A 23,290-nucleotide genomic window follows, 5' to 3' on the forward strand; every position below is an offset into this window, starting at 1 on the left:
GGGAGGGAGAGAGAAAGAAAGAGGGCTAGAAAGGAGGAAGGCACAAGAAGCCAAGGAAGAGGAACTGGTGGGGGGGGAATGGATCCTTAAGAAACCCCCAGGCAAAAGTTGACTTGGAGAAGGTGTTGAAGGAAAATAGCCTCTGGGGTTAACCTCCAGATCTCCAACCATCCCCCCACCTCACCTAGGTTAGCTTAAGTCTACATTGTTTTTCCTCTTCTTAGAGGTTTTTTTATCTTCAGATTAAAGGTCCGATGCTGTATGCTAACTGCAAACATCAGGAAATGCTTCCCATGAGAATTCATTAAATAGAATTTTTAGATTCTATTTAGTTATTTTTTAAATGTTCCTTTCAAAATTAAATAAGGGGATAAGAGGGCTCCAAAATGCCTGGGTTGTCTACTGTGTGAGAAAATTACTGCGGCTCAGCATTGCTCAAAGAAGGTATTTGCCAATCAATTCAAATTAAGTATATAGTTTCTGGGGTGCACCCAGCACAAGGCTGGGGAAGGTACCAAAAAACAGAATTCTGGTCAAGCAGAATCTTCAAGGCTAACCATAATACACAATGCTGAGTCAAAAGTGCATAAGAAATTTGCAAGACAAAAATGCTGTGAGGTCAGGGGAGGAAGGTCAGTGGAGCATTTATGGGGAGGGGGCGGAAGGCATCTTTTGAGTTGGGCTTTAAAGAATGGGTAGGAAGTCTGGCCAAAGGTGGAGAGGAGGATCTAGACTTGCAATTGTAAGAGCTCAGGCACTTCTGAGGGTTAAAAAGTACTCTTGTTTTTTCTGAAACATAGGGTACAGGGGAGCAGTATGAGGCTTTAGAGTGGCCAGTCTGCACTTTCCTAGATGGACTGTAGGGAACCACAGGAGATTATTCTGCAGTGATTGGCAAGATCTTTGAATAAAAAAAGATGGTTCTGATATGGATATCAATATTGGATTGGAGGGGAGAAGAGTCTTAAAAATCCAAAATCCTGGGTTTATCATCTAAACACTCAGTCGTCCAGTTCAAGCCTGTGTTTCCAGGTTTGTTCCTAGGTTACTGAAGGTAGGACAGAGGCCCTCGTGTTTAGAGGGCTGAACTTGGAATCTGCATTCAAATGTTGTTACATAAAAAATATAATGGCACCTATTTCTCCAGATTATTGTGAAGAGTAAATGACAACATGTAGGGAAGGGACTTTGTAAACCAATATACTATAGAGACATTAGCCATTGTTATTAATGCACATTACTCTCTAATATACTCTTTTTGGTTATTTGTTCATAATATGCCATCTCCACTTTGCATGCAATCACAGAATCCCCTGCCTCCTTTAAGATCACCTTTTAGAATCAACTTTCTTCCTTCAGTTCATGCCAATCTACAATCTACCCCCCCAAAAATTGTATTTACTCTGTATACATTTTTTATTTGCTTAGCTCCTAAAATGTTACCTCCTAATAGGACATAACCTCCTGGAGTTCAGAAACTGTTTTTTTCCCTCTCTGGATCTGCAGGACTTGACACAATGTCTGGTATTTAATATGCAGTTGAAAGCCAATACATAAGGGAAAGGATCACAACTATACAAAAAGGAAAAGGATTATAGCATTTCTCTGGGTTACAATATTTGTCTCTATTACAGAAGAGGAAACTGATTACAATCTTTCTCTGCTCAGTGTTCCCCTGATTCAAGCAGAGACCTAGACCAGAAGTCAAGGACTGTCACTTCAGGAAAGTATTTAAGGCACTAGATTATAGATGGATAAAGATGTGGTCTGGGGTAAAATCCTAGGTCCTTGACTTATTCCCGAAAAGAAAACAGGATGGATTTGTTGAATTGCAATTGGGCAATAACAATTAAAATGGATTGTTAAGAAGAAAAATGCTTTTGAATGAGTGAATTTTCCATTATGCACGTGAGGGAAGGAATATCAGGGTCCAGCCATTATTCACAACTAGATCTCTCAGTTTTTGGCTCACGCTTTCCCTCCTTCCTTCCCTACTATTATGGAGTAAGAGGGCACAGAAATGAAGAAAGGGACCAAGTGAAAAGGAAAAGATAAAGGATGCATAAAGCAAATAGCAAAGACCAATTAAATCCCCAATCTGTGGGTCCTCCTTGACTTCAGGTTGAAAAATCAAAAAGAATTGACCTTTGTGATACCTTTGCTCCAAGTTTGGCATATGCGGTTCTCCACCAATTAATTCTTTATTTTAACTAGGAATGTTTCCATTCACACCCCCAGATGACCAGGTGTAAGAGTTGGGGGCGGGGGCGAGGAGGGAAGAAGAAGGGTCGCGGAGGAGAGTGAGAGTCAGTAGAATTGAATAATTTGAGCAGAAAACTGGAATTTTCATTATGGTGAAGTATTTCCGGATTTCCTATCTTCTCAGCCTCCTCCAGGAACCTCATTTCTTCCTTCACTCCCACGAAACTCGAAACTGTCCAGCCTCAGACCCCACCTTTTCTATAAATTGGCCATTTTCATGGTAATGGCCGTGGGGAGCCCAGCGGGTAGGATTTGCAGGTGGGGGAAGCTATATAACAAGGCCGCCCAACTGTTGAACAAGTTCACACCCTCCGGTTTAGGCCGGTCTTCCTAGGCCAGCCACAGCTTTTGTCATTTTTAGAGTCTCTCTTCCATTTTTCTTTGAAAGGCTGTTTTGCATTTGTAGTGCCGGTTTTCCTTTGCAAAGCACTGTGCCTTCCATTCACTCAAGGCTTTTGCTCCTGGACTTACTGCGACGGCTCAGGTCGGACCCCTTCCTTCGAGCATCTTCCCCAAAGCATGACCTCCTGCTCTCACGCGCAGCAATGCCAGTCCTGCCGGCCCGAAGGCCATACCGGTTGCCCTTACAACACCTGGATCTCCGCGGCCCAGACGGAGCCATTTACCTCCCCAGGCCCTTATTCTAATTTCCAAATACAAAGTCCGGAAAAGCTCCAGCCAAACACAGGTGAGCCCCCTCTCCGAGGTCCCTGGCCCCTACTCTGGGAGCTCAAGTTCTTTTGCGGCAAGGATAGAAAGGGGCAGGATATAGGAAGTTTCCTTCCATCTGTCCCCTACTTTTGGAGGATTTGGAGGATTCCAGCCTTCGGAACATCCCCCCAAACCAAGATCTGGATGCGATCCCGGCTTTATTTCAGCAGGGACAAGGTCTCGACTGTTAAACTGAGGGCTGGTGTCTGGAATTCCTGGGGCCCAGCCTCAAAGGCCATGAGTTTGGGGACGTCACCATTCGGCTGTTGTTTGTTTGTTCTGGGTTATCATTCTTTGTTGTAGATTATATAAACTCCTTGAAAGTAGGGTGACAAAGGGGGTGGCTAGGTGGCATAGTGGATAAAGCACCGGCCCTGGAGTCAGGAGTACCTGGGTTCAAATGTGGTCTCAGACACTTAATAATTACCTAGCTGTGTGGCCTTGGGCAAGCCACTTAACCCCATTTGCCTTGCAAAAAAAAACCTAAAAAGAAAGTAGGGTGACAAAGATAAACCTAGCGCTTAGAGGAGGGGATGAAAAGAGTTTGTACAGGTGGAAAGTGAGTCCTCCTTTTTCATATGACCAGTTTTCCACTAAATTTGCTCCATTAAAGATTATGGGCTGCTCCGGATGGCACCTGGTTAAGGGGGGGGGGTGAGGGGGTGAGGAGAGAAGGTTGCAGTCATTTAAGTATCTAGGTTATTACTAGTACTGTTGCTAAGCACTGTACAAATATAATAGACAATAATATGGTGTCATGAAAATGGGGCTGGCTGTGGTCACCAAAGGCTTGAGTTCAAATCACTGTCCCTTATTTACTGCCTGTATGACTGGGAAATCAAGTCATATCTCTGACTTCGATTTCCTCCTGTATAAATAGAGTTGGGGGGAGGCTCGTGGACAGCATAGTAATGTCCATTCAGGCTCAAAATCTAGGGTTCTTAAAAAACTCGAATTTCAATTTAAAAATTTTTTTTATCTTAGTTAACTGATAAATTGAACAAGAGTTTGCAGGAAAGGAGAACAATTTAACTACTAGAAGGGAAAATTGCTAGAAAGTTTATTAGCTAGTATTGGAGCAGACTGTTAGGAAGCAGTCTGTCTTTTCCTTAAAACTACTGGAAAGGGGTAAAATGCAGTTCCCACAAAAATTTACTCTACTGTGGCTCTATAAAGGAGGAACTGAGGCTGCAACCTATTCCAGCCAGATAGTAAGGTGTATGAAAAGCTGATCTTGGAAGCAGGAAGAACTGGACTCTACAAAGATCTATTTCTACCCTAATTCATTTAACCCCATTGCCCAAGTAAAAGAAATAGGGGCAGGTGTTGGTTTGCATTGGTAGAGGGTTTTCATCCCCTGGTGGGAATTATACATATTAAAGGACTCAAAAGCTTGATAGAAATGTAAATTTTTAATTAAACTCTTTGATAAGACCATAGAAATGATAAAGAGCTGGTTCAGAGCTGAGGAAAAATTGTCTTGGTGGAGAAGCAGTAAGTAGTAGGTTGGAGGGAGAATCCCATAGCTTTGTTTCACCAAACCTGTCCAAAGAATTAAATTGGATCAGGTTTTGTGCCAAAAAGAAGTTAAAAAGATATGAGGTATGATATGATTTTGTAAAAGATAAATAATGGTTCTGTCAGAGGCAGAAAGTTCTTACTTTACTCTCTCTCTCACCATTCAGCAATTTCTTCTGCTCCTCCTTCATCCGTGGATATGTTTATTCAAGATACTCCTGACTCTGCTACTAGCCCAACTTCAAATAACCTTTCATCCCAGAACAAGGCCAAGCTCCATCAGGGAAAAGAAGATCAGAACCTTTTGAAAAAACCCAAGATGAGGACAGTGTTCTCTCAGGCCCAACTAAATGTGCTCAACAGTAGATTCGTGGAGCAAAAATACCTCAGCCCACAGCAGATTCGAAATGTGGCTGAAAATTTGAACCTTACTTATAAACAGGTAAATGTCTGAGGAATTGGTGGGATGCATCAGTCAATCAAGAGGCATCCAACTGTGCCAGACACTGCTGAGCTTATGTAGAGATACAAAGGCAAGAGAACACAATCCCTGTCTCAGGAACCTCACAGTCTGATGAAGAAGACAACAAATATAGATATATAACAAAGCATACATGGTGACAAAATAGAATTAAGGAACAGAGGAAAGACTATAGTAGAAGGGTGGAATATGGAAGGGTCAGCTTTAGGGTCAGGAATGGAGGAACAAGGGTCCAGCTGTACATTGGGGGACCAGAGACATTCCCTGAAAAACTATGTCCTATTTCATTCATATCTAATGCAATGAGAAGGTTAGAAGAAGTTACCAAAATCTTTTCTCCTCAAGGAAATCTATAGATTATTAATTGTCTCCTCTTCCTGAAGGTCAAGACCTGGTTTCAGAACCAGAGAATGAAGTCAAAGAGATGGCAGAAAGATACCATGTGGTCAAAGAATGGCAACAGTATGGTTCAGGTAATGAAAGGAAAAGTATTGTCCCTTCAGCATAATACTGATTTTTTCAGGTTTCTTAGCACTTATTGCCTATTTGTGATGGTACCTACATGAATCAAAATATTACATTTCTTTTTTAAATGTTCTCTCTCTCTCTCCCTCCCATTTTCTATAGACACAACTATTAAAATAACCTTCCCTGGTAACAAATGAGAACAGTCAGGCAAGAGGAATCAACATATGACATTCATTGCCCTTATATGAAAGTAAACAGGAACTCTAAATGCTTTCATAGCCCCAGCCTGTACTTTAGGATAGTTTTCCTCAGCCTACACCTCTTAACATGGCATTTACTACTTTATCAGTCCTTTGAAATCATCGTTGTTCTTGGGTATGGATCAGAGTTCTGATTTCATAAGGATCCAAACATTTCACAATTAAACTAATCCCACTCACTCTTCTTTCAGAATGGATCAGCTGTTGGGGAGTACATAAGCTTCTACTCTCCATTTCACCAGGACTGCATGATGAATCCTTCTGGAAACCTGCCAGGATGGAACAACCAGACTTGGAATAACCAGTTCCAGAATAGTGGAGAGGGCTCCTACCAGCACCAGTTGCTTCAGCACCCCTACCCTGCCAATGACTTGGGAGCCTTTGGAAATAATACTAGTGAGGCCTATCCCATGAAACAACAGATTACTATGAGTTTTAATAACCCCCACACCATGGAATATCTCCCAAGCTACTCCATGAACATGCAGCTGACCCACAGCAAGTCAGAAGAGAACTATGACTACCGGCAAGCCAGTAATGCTCAAACACAATTCTTAGATCCCAGTGGGGTACCTATATTTCAGTCATAATCTGAGCAGTTAATTTTTCTTCACTCCTGATTTCCTACCTTTTTACTGTTATTGTGACTGTTTTGGTTGATTGATTTATTTGAGTAAAGGCATCTCTTACATGCAGAGAGTCACTACCCTCTTTAGATATTACTGGCTGGCTCCAGATTTAAGTATTGTTGGACTATTTGTACAAAGTCCATAAGTTTCAGAATCCTGATCTAAATTGCAGAAGGCAACCTATTATCATTTTTTTTAAAAAAGTTATGAAAAATCACGTATTGGGAAAAGACAAGGTGGTGGAAGTTGTTGATGCCTTTGTATTTTTTTTAAACAAAGGCTTGATAAAGTTATGATTAAAGCTTATTGTCTTTCTAGACTTTCATTCTTAATATATTCTTTTAAATAAACACAGATAAAAGCTCATGCTTGTGCCATCCCTTTTGAGGTTCCCAAATTTATCCCTGTAAATATGCCTTGTTTGTACATTTTTTGCTTATTCTATTTCCCATTAAATTGTGAGCTCATTTGAGGACAGAACCCATATTTTGCCCTTCTTTGTATCACACGGTGCCTTGAAACATAGGAGGCTCCCTAATGTTCATTTGACATGACTTGGCTTTCACTTTTTCAACACAAAAAGCTAAAAAAAGTTTACAGGAGTCTTATGTTGATATTGTCCCTACCCCAAGACATGAGTTTGATTGAAATCTGTTTTGTGCATTTGTTTTTTTCTTTTTTAATGAAAAACTTAATATCTTGATCCCAATTTGTTTCTTGCTTACAAGATGATGGACTGCTCAATTTAAGAGCTATAAATTACCTTTTTTTAACTTTTAGATGTCTGTTCTGCTGCCACAAGTTCAGTGAATTACATCTTAATAACTTAAGCCCAGATTGTTCTACTTTATTGGTATTTAAGAACAGGATATAACTTTAGATAAGACTTCCAACTACTGAGGATCCTTTTATGGTGGCAACTTCTGTTACCCTGAGAAAATCTCTTAACTATATCTTTTTCTAAGCAAGTCTACAAAACTATGTTGTTGAGAAAGTTCTGAGAGAAAATACCTATACCAATGAAATTAGGTCCTGTCATTCTGTCCAGGTTGTTCAATTCTACCCAGATTCTGCTTACTGAACAATGTGTCTCTGCTTTGAATAGCAACTTACTTTTCTCAATTCTTTTCTCATCTGGTCCTCCGGAAAATTGGCCTCCTTAATCTGCATGACAAATGTCCCAGTCTGGGCTCACCCAAACTTAGCCTAGCCACAAAGAAAAACTCAGACTTGACAAGGTTTTCTAATTTTACCCAAAAGACTCAGGCCATTCCTATGTTAATGGATGTTTGTTTGCTTTTAAACTATGTTTTAGGTGTCTGTCTTCTGTTGCCATTTTTTAAGCTAAACACAGTTCTTCTCACTTTGAGTACAGAGCCTAAAACCCAGCAATCTAGTTTTGTACCAAATTAAATTTTCCTCTTCAGTCAGGTAATTTGAGATTTGGACTCTTGCTCTCAAAATGACCAGATGCAATTGTTAATATGTTTGGGTTATGGAATTTTATAGCTGGGAAAGAACCAGATTAAATCTGAAACTCATTTTATACATGAGAACACAAACTTAATGTGGGAAGGTGATTTGATAAAGGTCGAAACAGCCCAGAGTTAATGACTCTGCTGGACTAGTACTCCTGCAACTAATATGACACATCAATACTGATCACATTAATCCTACATAATAAAGTTCCAAAACTGGCACCTTGGCTAGAAAAACCAGATGGTAAGCCCTCACCTCTTCAGTAAGTAATGTAAATATTGCAAGGTGAACCAATGGACCTCAGAGTGGTAATTTTGCCTGTGTACATAGGACAATCAACACTTGAGATCCTGTTTACATTGTTAAGCAAGAATAAAGGAAGAAAACATGGGAATGAAAGATTGTTTTTTGCAATTACTGTGTTTAATTGGGTTTTCTAATATCTTAAATCCTAAAACTGTGGGGGAGGGGTGTGTTTAAAACTAACCAAAATAAGCCCAATGATGTTACATTAGCAAAATTGGAACTCAAAAAAATTTAATTGGAACTAGTAGAAAGCAATGAGGATTAATATGAGTTCATACAATACTGAATTTGGATTATATATATAAGTGAATTCAATGGGTTATAAAGACAGGAGATGGCTATATGTTTATTTATAAATCCAGGGGACATGCTTAGGATATTAATCCCTTTCCACATTCCTTCTTTCCTCAGATTTTTCTTGACCACCAACCACCTCCAACAATTTTTGTCTCAATTCTCCACTTTGCAGAAATTTGTTGTTTGGAGTATGAGAGACCATTTCCATTTTAGTAGAGTTTGGGGGGGGTACTTTATAATTGAAGTAGCTGATGCTAAATATCTCTGACAACATACATTCTCACTTTAGAAAATGTACCTAGGGGCAGCTAGGTGGTGCAGTGGATAGAGCACTGTCCCTGGAGCTAGGAGGACCAGAGTTCAAATCCAACCTCAGACACTTAGTAATTGCCTAGCTGTGTGACCTTGGGCAAGTCACTTGACCCCATTGCCTTAAATAAATAAAATTTTTTAAAAAGAAGCCATACCTAGCAAGAGAAGAGTAAGAAGCTTGAGTAGCATTGACAAACAACTTGGCAATTAATACACTTGACTCTAGGTCAGTATGATCTAGTTACCTGTAAATGGGGATAGGATGATTGGTGCTGCCCATTTCACACAGTTATAAAGAAGTAAAGTATATGACTTTATTCAGATATAAGAATGACTAAAAGAATGGTCTCAGAACATACCCATAAAACAGTTGAAATTTAGAGTCAGTGTGATAGAATGGAAACCAAAAACCAGGAAATGAGTTTAATTATAGAACTATAGGCAAGTCCCTTCAGATGCATTTCTTCATCTTCCCCCAGATATGACTAATGTAACTCCTTTGTGCCAGTACTTTGAAGAGACCCCCTGAAATCCAATGCATCTTATCTCTGCCTCAGGGAGCCCTGCACCTTTAAGTTTATAAATTGGGATTCCTCTTTCACCCTAGGCTAGGTGAAAACCAGTCTGTCCTAGGAATCCTTGCCAAAACCTTATTGTTCTTTTGCAGTCTTTAGTTTTCTCTGAATTATTTTGGCCTCTGCCAGGAAAGAGAAGAAAAGAAAGGCATTATAACAATGCAGTGATAAAGGCTCAACAAGTAATATTTATTCCTTAATTTTATTTATGGAAAACTTGTGGCCAGAGAGTTAAGAAACAATAGGGTTAGCAATATATGTACCTCACTCATAAGAAGTAAATTCTAGACCATTGATCGTTACACTAAAGTAGGAGGACATGGTGAATGGAATTTTGGACCTAGAACCAGGATGTCCCTGAATGGAGACTAAGAAATGCCACAAATGGAGTCATATAGAGGTGGAAGAGATAATTAATCTGGGGAAACTAAAGAGAAATTCTCTACCCAGTCCAAAGTAAGCTGCAGTACTAGATTTGGAGCCAGGTTCTCTGGTTCTTACTTTTCTTTATCAGACTAAATTCACTGATATTGTACAAATATAAATCAACATAACTTTAAAAAAATTTCCTAGTAGTGGCCTCCTTCATGTCTTCTTTCAGTAGTAGTCCATATTCTGGCTTCACTTTTCACTAGCTGTCTTCCATACCTGAAATGTTTTTTCTCATCTCTGCCTTTTGACTTCTTTGTATCCTTTAAATCAGAACTAAAAAATCCCATCTTCTGCAGGAAACCCATCCACTTCCCCCTTCATGTTAGTACCTCCCCCCCCCACCCGAAATTATCTCCAATTTACCCTATACACATTTTGTTTGTACATAAATTATTTTTATGTTGTCTCATTAGACACTAAGCTCCTTGAGAACAGGGATTGTTTTTACCTATCTTTATACCCCCAGCTAAGTGCCAGGCTTACTGTCTGATTATTTTGTATAAGGGCAACAGCCTTAAGATTTTTTTAACTATCTGGGATTGGCTAAGAAATAGAGTGGTGGACTTGGGGACCGGCGGGGCTGAGGGCTGGCAGCCCGGCCTTAGGGCTCCCAGTGGGGGGGGGGGGTAGGGGGGTGGGATATGGGCTTCTTCACACGCTGCGCGCTGCGGACCCTCCTGGGCCGTGGCTGCGTTCAGGGCTCTAGCCAGACCCTGTCTATGAGGCAGTTGCTCCTGTCCCTGCCCCACGGAGGAGTGCCCAGTTCAATTCTGCTCCGGTACAACTCTGGAGGACTTACTAGAACCCAGGAACGGACACACTGATTGCAGTAAAGCCAGATGGTGTTCAACAGAGGCTGGTTGGAGATGTCATCAGGGGCTTTGAGAGACGAGGGTTCAAACTAGTGAGCATGAAACTATTACAGGCCTCAGAGAAAGTCCTTGCTGAGCATTACCATGACCTAAAGAAGAAGCCCTTCTATCCAAACTTGATCAACTATATGAGCTCTGGTCCTGTGGTCACTATGGTGTGGGAAGGTTACAATGTGGTCCATACTTCTAGGGTCATGGTAGGAGACACTGATTCTGCAGAAGTTGCTCCAGGGACAATTTGGGGAGACTTCAGTGTTCACATCAGCAGGAATATTATCCATGCCAGCGATTCAGTGGAAGTGGCCCAGAGAGAGATCAACCTGTGGTTTCACAGCAGTGAGTTGGTGGATTGGGACTGCTGTAGTCACAGCAATCTGTACCATGTGTGAGGGAGAGTCTCATCTCACCTCCTTCCCATACTGAGAATGGACCCAGGAGCAACTACCTCTGCCAATGAAAATGCTAGGTTCTTCCCTTCCTTCCTGTCCAAGTTACCTGCCATCCCCCATCCTAATCTCCTCCCTACCCACAGAGAACTTTCTGATGCAAAATAATGTGCCTTTTCACTCCATGCTCCAAGCCACTGAAGGATTCATTGGAATCTTTCCCTCAACCACTGAGCCAGTAAACCTTGGGGGTATTTGCTTGTAACTAGAGATAACGCTGACTATTAAAGAAGACACATTAAAATTCAAAAAAAAAAGAAGAAATAGAGTGGTGGATCAGTGGAAGAGACTAGGTGCAATAGCAGGAAATGATTATAGTAATCTGCTATTTGATAAGCCCAAAGAGTCCAGTTTTGGTCATAAAAACTCTCTTCAATAAAAACTGTTGGGAAAATTGGAAGTTAGTATGGCAGAAACTTGGATTAGACTAACACCTCACACCCTATACCAAGACAAGATCAAAATAGATATGGGATTTAGACATAAAAGACAATATTATAAGCAAACAAGGAGATCAAGTAATAGTTTACCTGTCAGATCTATGGAAAGGGAAACAGTTTATGACCAAGGAAGAGATGGAGAACATTATTAAAAACAAACTAGATAATTTTGATTCCATTAAATTAAAAGTCTTTTGCACAGACAAAATCACTGTAACTAAGATCAAAAGAAATGTAGTAAATTGGGAAACAATTTTTACAACTAGTTCTAAAATATAAAGAGAACTGAGACAAATTTATAAAAAAAAAAACAAGCCATTCCCCAATTGCCAAATGGTCAAAGGATAGGTGGAGGTGATTTCCAGATGAGGAAATCAAAACAATCTATAGTCATATGAAAAATTGCTCTAAATCATTACTTATTAGAGAAATGCAAATTAAAATGTCTCTGAGTACCACCTCCCACCTCTCAGACTGGCCAACATGACCAGAAAGGACCATGATCAACATTGGAATGGATGTGGGAAATCTGGGACACTAATACATCATTGGTGGAGCTGTGAACTCATCCAACCTTTCTGGAGAAAAATTTGGAATTATACCCAAAGAGTAATAAAAATGTGCATACCCTTTGATCCAGCAATACCACTACTGGGCCTGTACCCTGAAGAGATGATGAAAAAGGGTAAAAACATCACTTGTAAAAATATTCATAAGGAGCTCTGTTTGTGGAGGCAAAGAATTGGAAATTGAGTGAATGCCCATCAACTGGGGAATGGCTGAACAAATTGTGGTATATGTATGTTATGGAATACTATTGTTCTAGCAGAAACCAGGAGGGATGGGAATTCAGAGAAGCCTGGAAGGATCTGTATGAACTGATACTGAGTAAGACGAGCAGAACCAGAAGAACATTGTACATCCTAACAGTAACATGGGGTTGATGATCAATCCTAATAGACTTGCTCATTCCATCATTGCAACAATCAGGGACAATTTTGGGGTATCTGTAATGGAGAATACCTATCCAGAGAAAGAATTGTGGAGTTTGAACAAAGGCCAAAGACTATATTATCGTAAATTTAAAAAAAAAAAGCTGTTATCTTATTATGTAATTTTGTTATCTTTTATATTTTTTTTCCTTAAGGATATGATTTCTCTCTCAGCACATTCAATTAGATCAATGTATAGCATGGAAACAGTGTAAAGACTAACAGACTGCCTTCTCTGGGGGGGAGGGGGGAGGGAAGCAAGATAAGGAGAAAAATTGTAAAATTCAAAAATAAATTAAAATTTTTAAAAATGTAAACAAAAGGGGTGGCTAGGTGTCCTAGTGGATAAAGCACTGGCCCTGGAGTCAGGAGTACCTGGGTTCACATTCGGTCTCAGACACTTAATAATAATTACCTAGCTGTGTGGCCTTGGGCAAGCAACTTAACCCCATTTACATTGCAAAAAAACTTAAAAAAATGTAGACAAAAAAGAGGAATTTTTTAAAATTAAATTTCCATTGATTTTCCCTCCTCCAGGCCCTACCCCCATCTACACCAATTAAGTCAGCTATGGAATAATGAATTCCAGATTAACCTTGGAGAGTGGAAAAATCTTAGTTGGAATACTACCTAGTTAAATCAACTCACTTCAATACCTCAGTTTCCCCATCTATTAAATAAGATTCTAAGTTTTGTGGTTTATATACAATTTATATACTAGGTAGAGCATATATAATTGTTTTTGTATGTTGCCTCCCCAGTTTTTAAGGGCAGGGATCCTGGTTTTACCCATTTATCCAACATTATGCTTACCACAAAGAGTTATTTAACTATTTTTTGACTGATCTGTTGACCTTCTGGCTCCAGATATGTGATCCTATAATCAGACACCAAAGAAGCTTAAGGTCATCAACTTCATCCTGGGCCATTGTTCATCCTCCTAACTCAAATCATGCTTCTGTACTTTGATGACTCAGGAAGAGAAAGGCCAGTGACTTTGTATAACTTTGCTTCACTAAAATCTGTTCATGCTCAAGTCAAAGACATCACCAGTGATGGTATTGGTCCTCTGAAAATGAAGGATGTGAATAAATCTTAAAAATTAAAAAGAATTGAAAAAAGAAAATGAAGTATGGATCTTTATTTAGAAGGGTTATATTATAGCCTATATTAGTTTGATTTCTCTCAGGGGTGGGGGGAGCAGAGAGGGAGGGAGAAAAAATGTAAAATTCAAAACTTTGTAAAACTACTAGTACAAGTAATCAGAAAAATAAATAAAATATTTTGATATATAGATATAAACCAAAAAGAAAAGAAAATGATGAATGATAATATGTTCATATGAATGATTAGAGATAGAAGAGGTAATAGTAGAATAAGACTTTTTGGGGCTTTGGGGGAAGAACCTCTGATTTTTTTCAATGTTAAGAAGTTTCCTTGTAAGAAAACTCACCCATGCAGATCTTAAAAAGCTGCCTAGGACCATAAAGTATATGTTAGAAGTGGAACTTGAATCCAGATCTTCCACTATCCATTAGAAGACATATATTGCTTCTCTTTAAGTAGAGAAAATAAATAAAATGTTTCTCTAATTACAAATTTTGAAATTGTGGTGTCCTCTAAATAAAAGCTAAAATTAAAAATTCAGTCTCATGCCTAGAAAATGATTATCAGTTCCACAATTCTCATCATGGGGGAAGGGCAGACATCCCACAGAAGCAGTTATCACAAAAATGAGAAACCCAAATTTTTAATCTCTCTGTGTCCAGCTTCACATTAGCATGACATTCACACAGTCACATCTTATTTTGTTTTTGTGCCACAGCTATTTTTGGATATTGGATATACTTTCATCCTACTCCACTGAATTTTCTCTTATAATAAAAACTACAGTGCAGTGACCATATCTATCAATGGATATAGTACCTGGAATGCAAAATCCTATCCTCCTTCCAAGTCTTAAACTCTGAGTTTAATAAGTCTTTAAAAATTATGATTCATTTTCATTTTTATTGTCAAAAACATCACACATAATGGTCTCCTGGTTCTGCTTATTTAGTTACGTATTAGTGCATAAAAATTTAATCATGTTCCCCTGAATTTCTTGTGTTTCCTGTACATGATAATGGTCTGGTTCTCCTACTGACATTCACTCTGTTTCTAGTTCCATGCCACCAAAAATACTGCTAGCAGGCAGAGTTACTTGTTTTTACCATTGTCTCTCTGAGAACTTCTATAACCTCAAAAATAACTATAAGGCTAACTGTTTTTCATCATCTTTTGGAATGTCTTAAGTTAGATAATGAACTTTACTGAACAATTAACTGGTGAAGTGGATAGAGTACTAGCCCTGAATCAAGAAGTCTTATCTCCCTGAGTTCAAATGTGGCCTTGGACACGTAAATGTGAGTATATAAGTCACTTCACCCTATTTGCCTCTGTTTTCTCATCTGTAAAAGGAGCTAGAGAGGAAACAGCAAACATTCCACTATCTTTGCCAAAAAAATCCAAAATGAGGTAAAGAACTGTACAAGACTGAACAACAAAAATGAACTTTATTACCTCACTGTGGTCTAGAAGTCGTAGATGCTGAAGAAGATTTGGGTATGAAATATAAAAATATATCATTTAAAATAATTATTCTCCCAACTTTTGCCTATACTAATATACTATTATTAGGAGGGGTAAATGAAGGAATGGCTACCATATATAGTGGAAAAAACAATTACCAGGAATCAGGAAAGATGTTTAAAATCTGACTCAGAAACTAGCTGTATAACTATTTCTACACCTCAGTTTCCTCATTTATAAAATGAGGATGATAGTAATAGCTGAAATTCATATACTGCTTTCAAGTTTGCAATATAATACTGCAGTACCTACTAGATTGAGTTATATGAAAGACCCAATGAGATGTTTATAAAACTATACAAATGACAGCTATTATACTGGCCATATTTTCTGAACCTAAAAGCAATGCTTTCTGACAAAAGTTATTCCTTTATTTTAAATTTAAAAAACTTCATTAAAATATTCTTTACTTGGGGGGTGGCTAGGTGGTGTAATGGATAAAGCACCGGCCTTGGAGTCAGGAGTACCTGGGTTAAAATCCGGTCTCAGACACTTAATAATTACCTAGCTGTGTGGCCTTGGGCAAGCCACTTAACCCCATTGCCTTACAAAAACCTAAAAAAATATTCTTTACTTGAAATTGGTACTTTCCTGGGAAACTGAGTAATTATTTATGATCCTCCATAGGTCAACTAAAAAAGACCCTTGGGTAGGTTCTATTCTCATCTACAGTACTTATTAAAGTATGACCTTGGTCACTTAACCTCCACAAACCTTATTTTCCCAGCTATAAAAAAATAGATGCCGATGTTTTCCCCTGCCCAGAAGATTGTTCTACTGATCAAAAGAGATAAAGGACAGGAGGAAAAACTGTGAAACTCAAATAAAATCTTTAATAAAAAAAAGAATTAAAGGACATAAAACTGTAAAAGATACAGATGTAAGAGATCATGCCCCACTACTAGGAATTATTTTCATTTGAATTAATTACATAAAAGACATTGAGAGATACAAAGAAAAATGTTGCTTTGTGGTCTCTGTCTTGAGAGAATTTGTAATCCAGTCAGGGACACAAAATGAGTCTATAAATGCCTAAGTGTAGAACGTTACTTTGAGAATTCAAGGAAGAAGAAATAATTTCTGGTTAGGGAAATAAATCAATGGAAGGTTTCCTGGAATTGGGCCTTCTGTCAGAGTCTTGAAGGATAGTTAGGAATAAGGGAATGAAGGGGAGGGGGAGTGTTGCCATTTTTAGGTTAAGGGACCAGTTCACAAAGTTGTGGAGATATTAAAAAACTGGTCAAAAAGAATGCAATTTGACTGGAGCTCAGAATCTCTGAAAGGAGTATAAGATAATTCTTTAAAGGTAGCTTATCTATGTATGTCTTATTTTTCTACCTGAACCATAAATTCCCTGAGCACAAAGACCTGGTCTCACACTGATGTACATCTCTGCCCATAGCACTGCAAGTTCAAATGTTTGTTAGTCCAAAGGACATTTATATTATCCTTAACATCTTTTTTATCCATATCTCATTTGGATTTCATAATAATTCGGTTTTGTAGTACCAAATGTAGCCCAGGTATTATCCCTATTTTACTGAGAATACTAAGGCTAAGTGAAATTAAATGGTCTATCATAGTAGATAAGAAGGCAATGTCAACCTTGACTATTCTGGATGGTTGAATTTGTTCAGGTGAGATAAGTGGATCCCAGAACTGTCAGGGGGAGAGGTTTACCCAAGGTGTAAGACCAAGCTAGTCAGGGTACTTTCTCCTTACACCACAGGTGTTAAATTATTTTTTTCCCCCAGAAAGGTGATAAAACTGTTCTGAGGGCCTTTTTTGATCCTGGAGGCTAAGACTCAGGTTTCACTTCTTTTAATGCAGATTTCTAGTAGCTTCTAGCTATATGCACATGGGTTCCAGGTTACCCTAAGGGTCCACGTGGTGTCTGGGTCCTGGAATATCCCAAAACCCAGCTATCTTAGAGGTGAAGGGTTGAGGGTTTATAGTTGAGTGAACCTCCTCTTTTTAACTACTGAATGACCTACCAATATCTCATTTCATTCCAAGATCTAACCTGAAACAAAAATATTCCAGGCCGTGTCAGGCTTGCCCATCACAGTCATAATAGAAACAGAAAGTTAAATTAGAGAATAAGATGGGAGTTGTCCTAGAAGTTAAAGGAGATCTCTGACACCAGACTGATAACAAAGTACCTCAGGTGCTATCTTCTAGGAACTGAAGAGTCCTTTGAGCAGAAGGTGTGAAACATGACTCAACAAGAGGAAAAAGCCAAAAGAACATCACTATAACACAAGAACTGAGAAGCCATAGGAAAGATATGAGCCTCTGAGAACAGTTTGCCCACTGCTGAGTATTTGTAATTTCTACAGGTTATATTTATTTTCTCTATAAATAAACAAAACCTATAAATAAATCATTCCATTCTGAAGGGATTTGGTAACCATGTGATGGATGATGCTAGGCAGAGGAGCATATGGGGAACAGCCAGGGATACAGAGAAATGCACCCAAGACCTGATGAAAAATCTGACTTAAGAATTAAGCATCATCCTACCTTCATCTACCAAGAAGGAAGAAAAAGGTGGAATTTATCATGAGTGAATGAATGAATGAAAAGTATTTGTAAAGTCCTGTGTTAAGTGGGGAATACAAAGAGAAAAAGTCAATTCCTACTCAAGAAGGAAATACTGTGGAGGGGAAAAGAAGGGAACAAATATCTATTAAGTGGCTTCCTTGGGCCAGGCTCTTTCCCAAGTGCTTTACAGACAACATATATTCATTTAAAAAAAAAAAACATATCTCATTTGATCCTCACAAACAATTATGCTATCATTACTCTCATTTTATAGTTGAAGAAACTGAAGCAGACAGGTTAAATGACTTGCCCAAGGTCACTCATGTAGGATCTGAAGTCAGGTCCTCCTAACTCCAGGCCAGACTCTCCCCAGTACCTCCTAGATGGCAAAACATAGAAGGTCTCAGCGATTAAATCTGATAGAATGGTCCCAAAGTCCTTAGGGCATGATAGTAAAACAGATGGTAAGGTATCCACTTTAGTGTCATTTCTGTTAATAAAGCCATTTCAGTTTGTGATGCTGAAGGGACTGTATATAATCTATTGGATCAAAATTCAGAAATTTTCGTCTCTTCATGATCACATTCAATCAAATGTCAAGTCCTGCTGATTCTACTAACATTTTTCTAATCTCAATGTTACCTTCCTAATATAGTCAAAGAATAATAAGTTCCTCAAAACTATATTCTTAATTTAAAAAAAGACTAATTATTTTAGAGTACTCAGCCTTCACCTATCAGTCACCTTGCCACTAGGTAAGAAGTATCTCTCCTTATGTTAATTACAAACTCAAGGAAGACAATGATCTGGATGCTGAAAGACTGGTCCTGCCAGGAAAAGACAATTCTTCAGATAGTATCCTACAAAGATGATAGTCTTTGAGGAGCAATTAGAGCAACTTAATTATTATGCAACCTTCATTGTCAGCTCACCAAGGAGATTAATATTTTTCCCTGTTCTTTGTTTTTGCATAAATACTTCCCCTCACTTCCAGTTAAGGTGGCCATTACATTAATTACCTCCATCCATAGGTTAGAGGTAAGATCTTAGAGAATAAAACCTCAAATGGATAACCTGTATTTTCTGTCATTTTGCTTTAATCCTATATTTTTAAGATTTTTCACAGTTTAAGGCTCACATGCAGTACCTTCCTAGATTATAATTGTAATTCCCTTATCAGTCATATTTCCTTTTTCTGTACTCTACATCTATGCCCCTGCCCTGGTGAATTCATACTCATTGTTCTTTGGCCCAGATTTCATCGTTCCTCTGCTCTTCCAATATCATGTCATTCCTCTATCAAATACAGTTCAGATTCCTTAGCCTGGCATTCAAGTCTCTGTAGACTCATGCTATTCTTCTTCTGCTTACCATCCCCTATGTCCCATTGTTGTCCTACTAATGTACTTTTGTTCCTACTTTTTTATTCTTTTCTCCCAGTGGTAACAGCTAGTTTACTCAAATTTTTCCTATCATCTCTATTTGTTGTGATTTGGTTTTGGTCTTTGCAAGGCAGTGGGGTTAAGTGACTTGCCCAAGGTCACACAGCTAGGTAATTATTAAGTGTCTGAGGCTGGATTTGAACTCAGGTCCTCCAGATTCCAGGGCTGATGCTCTGTCCACTGCACCACCTAGCTGCCTCATTTCCTTTCATCTTTACAGCTGCCTCCTGTTCTCTTCCTTGGTGCAGAGAACTTCCTCTAAATAAATAGTAGAGGAGAGATTCCCCCTAGAAATCAGCATTTAGTTTTAGTTTTTTTTTGGTTGTTAACTTCCGGACCCCCTTTACCATCCCCCACCCAGTGAGCCCACACCTTTTCTAAAAATGACAGCCATTTAGAAAGTCAGGCAGACAGTCACAACACCTAGGGCTATCAAGACTTTTTAGAATGTTAAGCATTATGCTATTTTTTACTTTACCCTGTGAATGGATCCTACCAAGGAAGGGAAATTCATACTGTATATTTGAAAGAATAGTCATCTCTATATACTTATCCTGCTGCACATAATAATAAGAGGGCTCAGGCTATTGTTAGTGTGCTTGTAAATATTTAACTACCAAGTCTCAAACAAAAATTCATACTCAGGAAACATTTTTAAGTTTAGTTTGCATTATTAATATTTTCTCCATCATTTTCTTTGAAGTTTTTGCAAGGTAACCAGAGTTAAGTGACTTATCCAAGGTCACATAGCTAGTAAACATCAAGGTCTGAGGCCACATTTGAAATCCGGTCCTACTGACACCAGGGCTGAAACTCTTTTCTTATGCACCACCTAGCTGCCATTGTCCATCATTTTCTTAGGTCCAGAGGTGCTGCTCATTTTTATAAAGCCCAACTGAGAATATATTTTTTACATTTTTAAAATGAAATTTTATTGTATTTAAATATGCAAAAAAAAATAATTCCTAACTCCCAGGTTAAACCAGACTGTTTGCCAGTTTGGGCTGTAATTTACTGACCCTTTAACTGGCCACCAACAAAGCAATAAATCAAGTCTTAGTTTGTAATATTCACATTTCTGAGTTGTAAATGTTCCCATTGAAATTTTAACCATGGGCTCTCCTGAGTGGATTGTAATGAGTTCCAGAATTGACTTAGTTTAGAGATAGTGTACCCAGTGGCTACTCCTTAGGACCTGTTGAGTGTTCCATAACCATTAACAGAAATCTCACTGCTAAGCATAAAACCCTAAAGACCTAAAAGATGGAGAGAAAAATTTCACATACTCAAAGTATTTATTCTAACACTTGTGTTTACAAATTGCTAGAAACAAAGTGATGCTAATTAACTAGGAAAATGACTGAATAAATTGTGGTATATAAATATAATGAAAAATAATTGAGTCATAAGAAATGACAAATTTAAGAAAATTCCATAGAAACTGAATAAATGAGTAAGCAGAACAAGGAAAACAAAATACAATGAAATTATCATGAAAAGAACAATAAAACAAAGTTGAGTGCTCTGTAATCATAATGATCCATCTTGTCCTTAGAGATAAAGTAAATAGAAGAACTTTACATTTTATTATAAGAGAAGAAATGCTTGTAGGGGATGAATTTATCTGGGAATAACTTATAAAAACAAAAAGCATCAATGAAATCTTTTATGATTCATTGTATATGGTTGGGCAGCATTAGCATAATAAAAATATAATGATATCATCTAAATAGATTAACAGATATGATTCTATCCCAATCAGACTAATAGGGTATTACTAAAGTTGATAAAACCAGACAAGTTAATAATATTATTTATCTGAAGAAACAAAAGGTTATGAATCTTATGCAAAATTATGAAAAAACACATTAAGAATGAAAGTGGTATTGTATTTCCATATTTCAAATTATATTCTGAAGCAAAAATAATCCAAACTATTAAAAACTATAAATAAGTGAAGTAGATAAGTGAAACAGATCAGATAAACAAGAATCAAAAGCAAATGAATATCATATAGCCCAGTGTTTAACAAAGCAAAGAAAATAAACTATTCTCCATTTAACTACAACCCATTGGGAAAACTGAAAATTAGTTTAATAGAACTTAGATTTTGATCAAAATCTTACATCAAAATAAACAATAAAATATAAAAAGCTATTTGACAAATATAGGGAGCTACATTTTCAAATAAAAGGAGATCAGAAGAAGGAATTTTTCACAATTATGAGAGCAGAAAATGCTTAATCAAAGGAAGGTTTTTATATAAAGGAAACAATTTTGACTATGTCAATTTTTAAAAAAACTTTTATAGGAACCAATTCAGTTGGAAGAGAAACTGTTAAAAAGTTAATAATTGGGGGTGGCTAGGTGGTGAAGTGGAGAGAGCACCAGCCCTGGAGTCAGGAGTACCTAAATTCAAATCTGGTCTCAGACACCTAATAACTACCTAGCTGTGTGGCCTTGGGGCAAGCCACTTAACCCCATTGCCTTGTAAAAAACGGAAAAAAAAAAGTTAATAATCTTTACATCAGATATCTGATATCCAAGGTAAATAGGGAAATGATGCAAATATAAAAGAGCCAAGAATAATTTCTCAGTAGATTAAGTAGTCCATGGAAGTGAATAGCTTCAGAAGGAAAAATGTAAATAACTGATCATATGAAAACATGCTCCAAATAATTAACAATAAGAGAAAGGACAATTAAAACAATTCTGAAGTTTTACCTTATACCCAGAAAATAAATATAAAAAAATAAATATAAAAATATAAAAAAATATAAAAAATAAATATAAAAAAAATAAAAGATGAAAATAAGCAATGTTGGAAGGATTGTGGAAATATATATATATATATTTATAATATATACATTAATATGCTGTCAGTGGAGCTTTGAATTGATCTTCCTATTATGGAAAACATTTTGAATTTATTTAAGAAAAATTATTGAACTTTATACTCTACTAGATACAAACTCCAAGAAAGTCAGTGACAGAAAGGAAAAGTCATATATTTCAAAATATTAGTAGCAAAGGAAAAAAAAAGATTGTGTGGGACAAATGCCACTTAAATAAATTTCAGAGATCTCTCAAGGTAATAAGAGAAGGCTTTATTTGTTTCTGAGGAACGGGCCACACAATCAGTCAGAGAGATCAAGGCAAAAGCAAAAGGCCCAAGAATCACATTTATCCTAACTGGATTCCTGCCCCCCACTGACCCACCCTTGTTAATGAGGAATGTGGTTTTACAATCTAGACCTCAAGCTAATCTAGGGAAAAGAGCATAAAATTCAAACCAAAACCAGATTATCCCTTTAGCCCTAGGAATTGAATGATTCTCTGGACATCAACAGATAAGGCGAAGTCAGCTGACTCTTCAACAATATCCCAGAAGTTTGCTTTGTCAAAGGAGGAGGGGCACATAGTTAACCAAATTCAATCTATAATATTTTACTGAATAAACCTCATACTTTATCCCACTCAAGATGATTGGAGAAGGGGTAAAGGAATGGGGAACAGGGAATGGGGAATGAGTGGCATTCACCTGGGATTTAGTTGAGCAAAATTGTGATATGGGAATGTAAAGGAATATTATTGAACCTCAAGAAATAACAAATATGAAAATTCAGAGAAACTTGACAAGACTTATAGAAACTGACTCAAAACAAATCAACACATTGGCCATGAGTAAATACATCACAATCTGCAACTCCAATCCCTCATTTCTCTCCTATCAGGCTGGAGGAATTCATTATCAGTGCTGATCACTCTATATAGATAAGAATTCTGAAGTTTTTCAGACTTGTTTTCCTGTGTATTTTTATGGTCATTGTGTAAATTGTTCTCCTGGTTTTACTTATTTCATTCTGCATCATTTCAAAAAGCTTCCCAAATTTCTCTGAATTCTTCATTATCTCTACTTATGGTACAGTAATATTCCATTACATTCCTATACCAAATTTTTTTCAGTCACATCCCTCATTCTTAAGCACCAGAAATCTTTGAACAAAGGCTAGATGACACTTCTAATAGACATTCAAGAGGGAATTCATATTCAGGCATGAGATGGAGGTAATACCAAAACCCTTCCTATTTCTGTAATTGATAGAGTGAGGATAAGAGAGAGGGGAAAAGGAGAGAATAGAATTTATTTTTTGTTTAATAACTATTTATTTCAAGTTTCCTTTGTAGATATT

The 23,290-nt window shown here is 37.6% G+C and overlaps 2 protein-coding genes and 1 pseudogene across 2 annotated transcripts in view; all 3 read left to right on the plus strand.

The window, feature by feature from the left end:
• A2M (alpha-2-macroglobulin) overlaps window positions 1-23,290 on the plus strand; it is a 260,412-nt gene that overhangs the window by 174,607 nt on the left and 62,515 nt on the right.
• Window positions 2,782-6,290, plus strand: LOC141493270 (putative homeobox protein NANOG2). The gene is made up of 4 exons (XM_074194393.1): window positions 2,782-2,950; window positions 4,659-4,933; window positions 5,356-5,445; window positions 5,892-6,290. Exons 1-4 carry the CDS (start codon window positions 2,782-2,784, stop codon window positions 6,288-6,290), a joined length of 933 nt encoding a protein of 310 aa, XP_074050494.1.
• On the plus strand, window positions 10,372-11,130 carry LOC141493273 (nucleoside diphosphate kinase, mitochondrial pseudogene; annotated as a pseudogene).

The sequence above is a fragment of the Macrotis lagotis genome, chromosome 7 (assembly GCF_037893015.1).
Source record: "Macrotis lagotis isolate mMagLag1 chromosome 7, bilby.v1.9.chrom.fasta, whole genome shotgun sequence".
Taxonomy (NCBI): domain Eukaryota; kingdom Metazoa; phylum Chordata; class Mammalia; order Peramelemorphia; family Peramelidae; genus Macrotis; species Macrotis lagotis.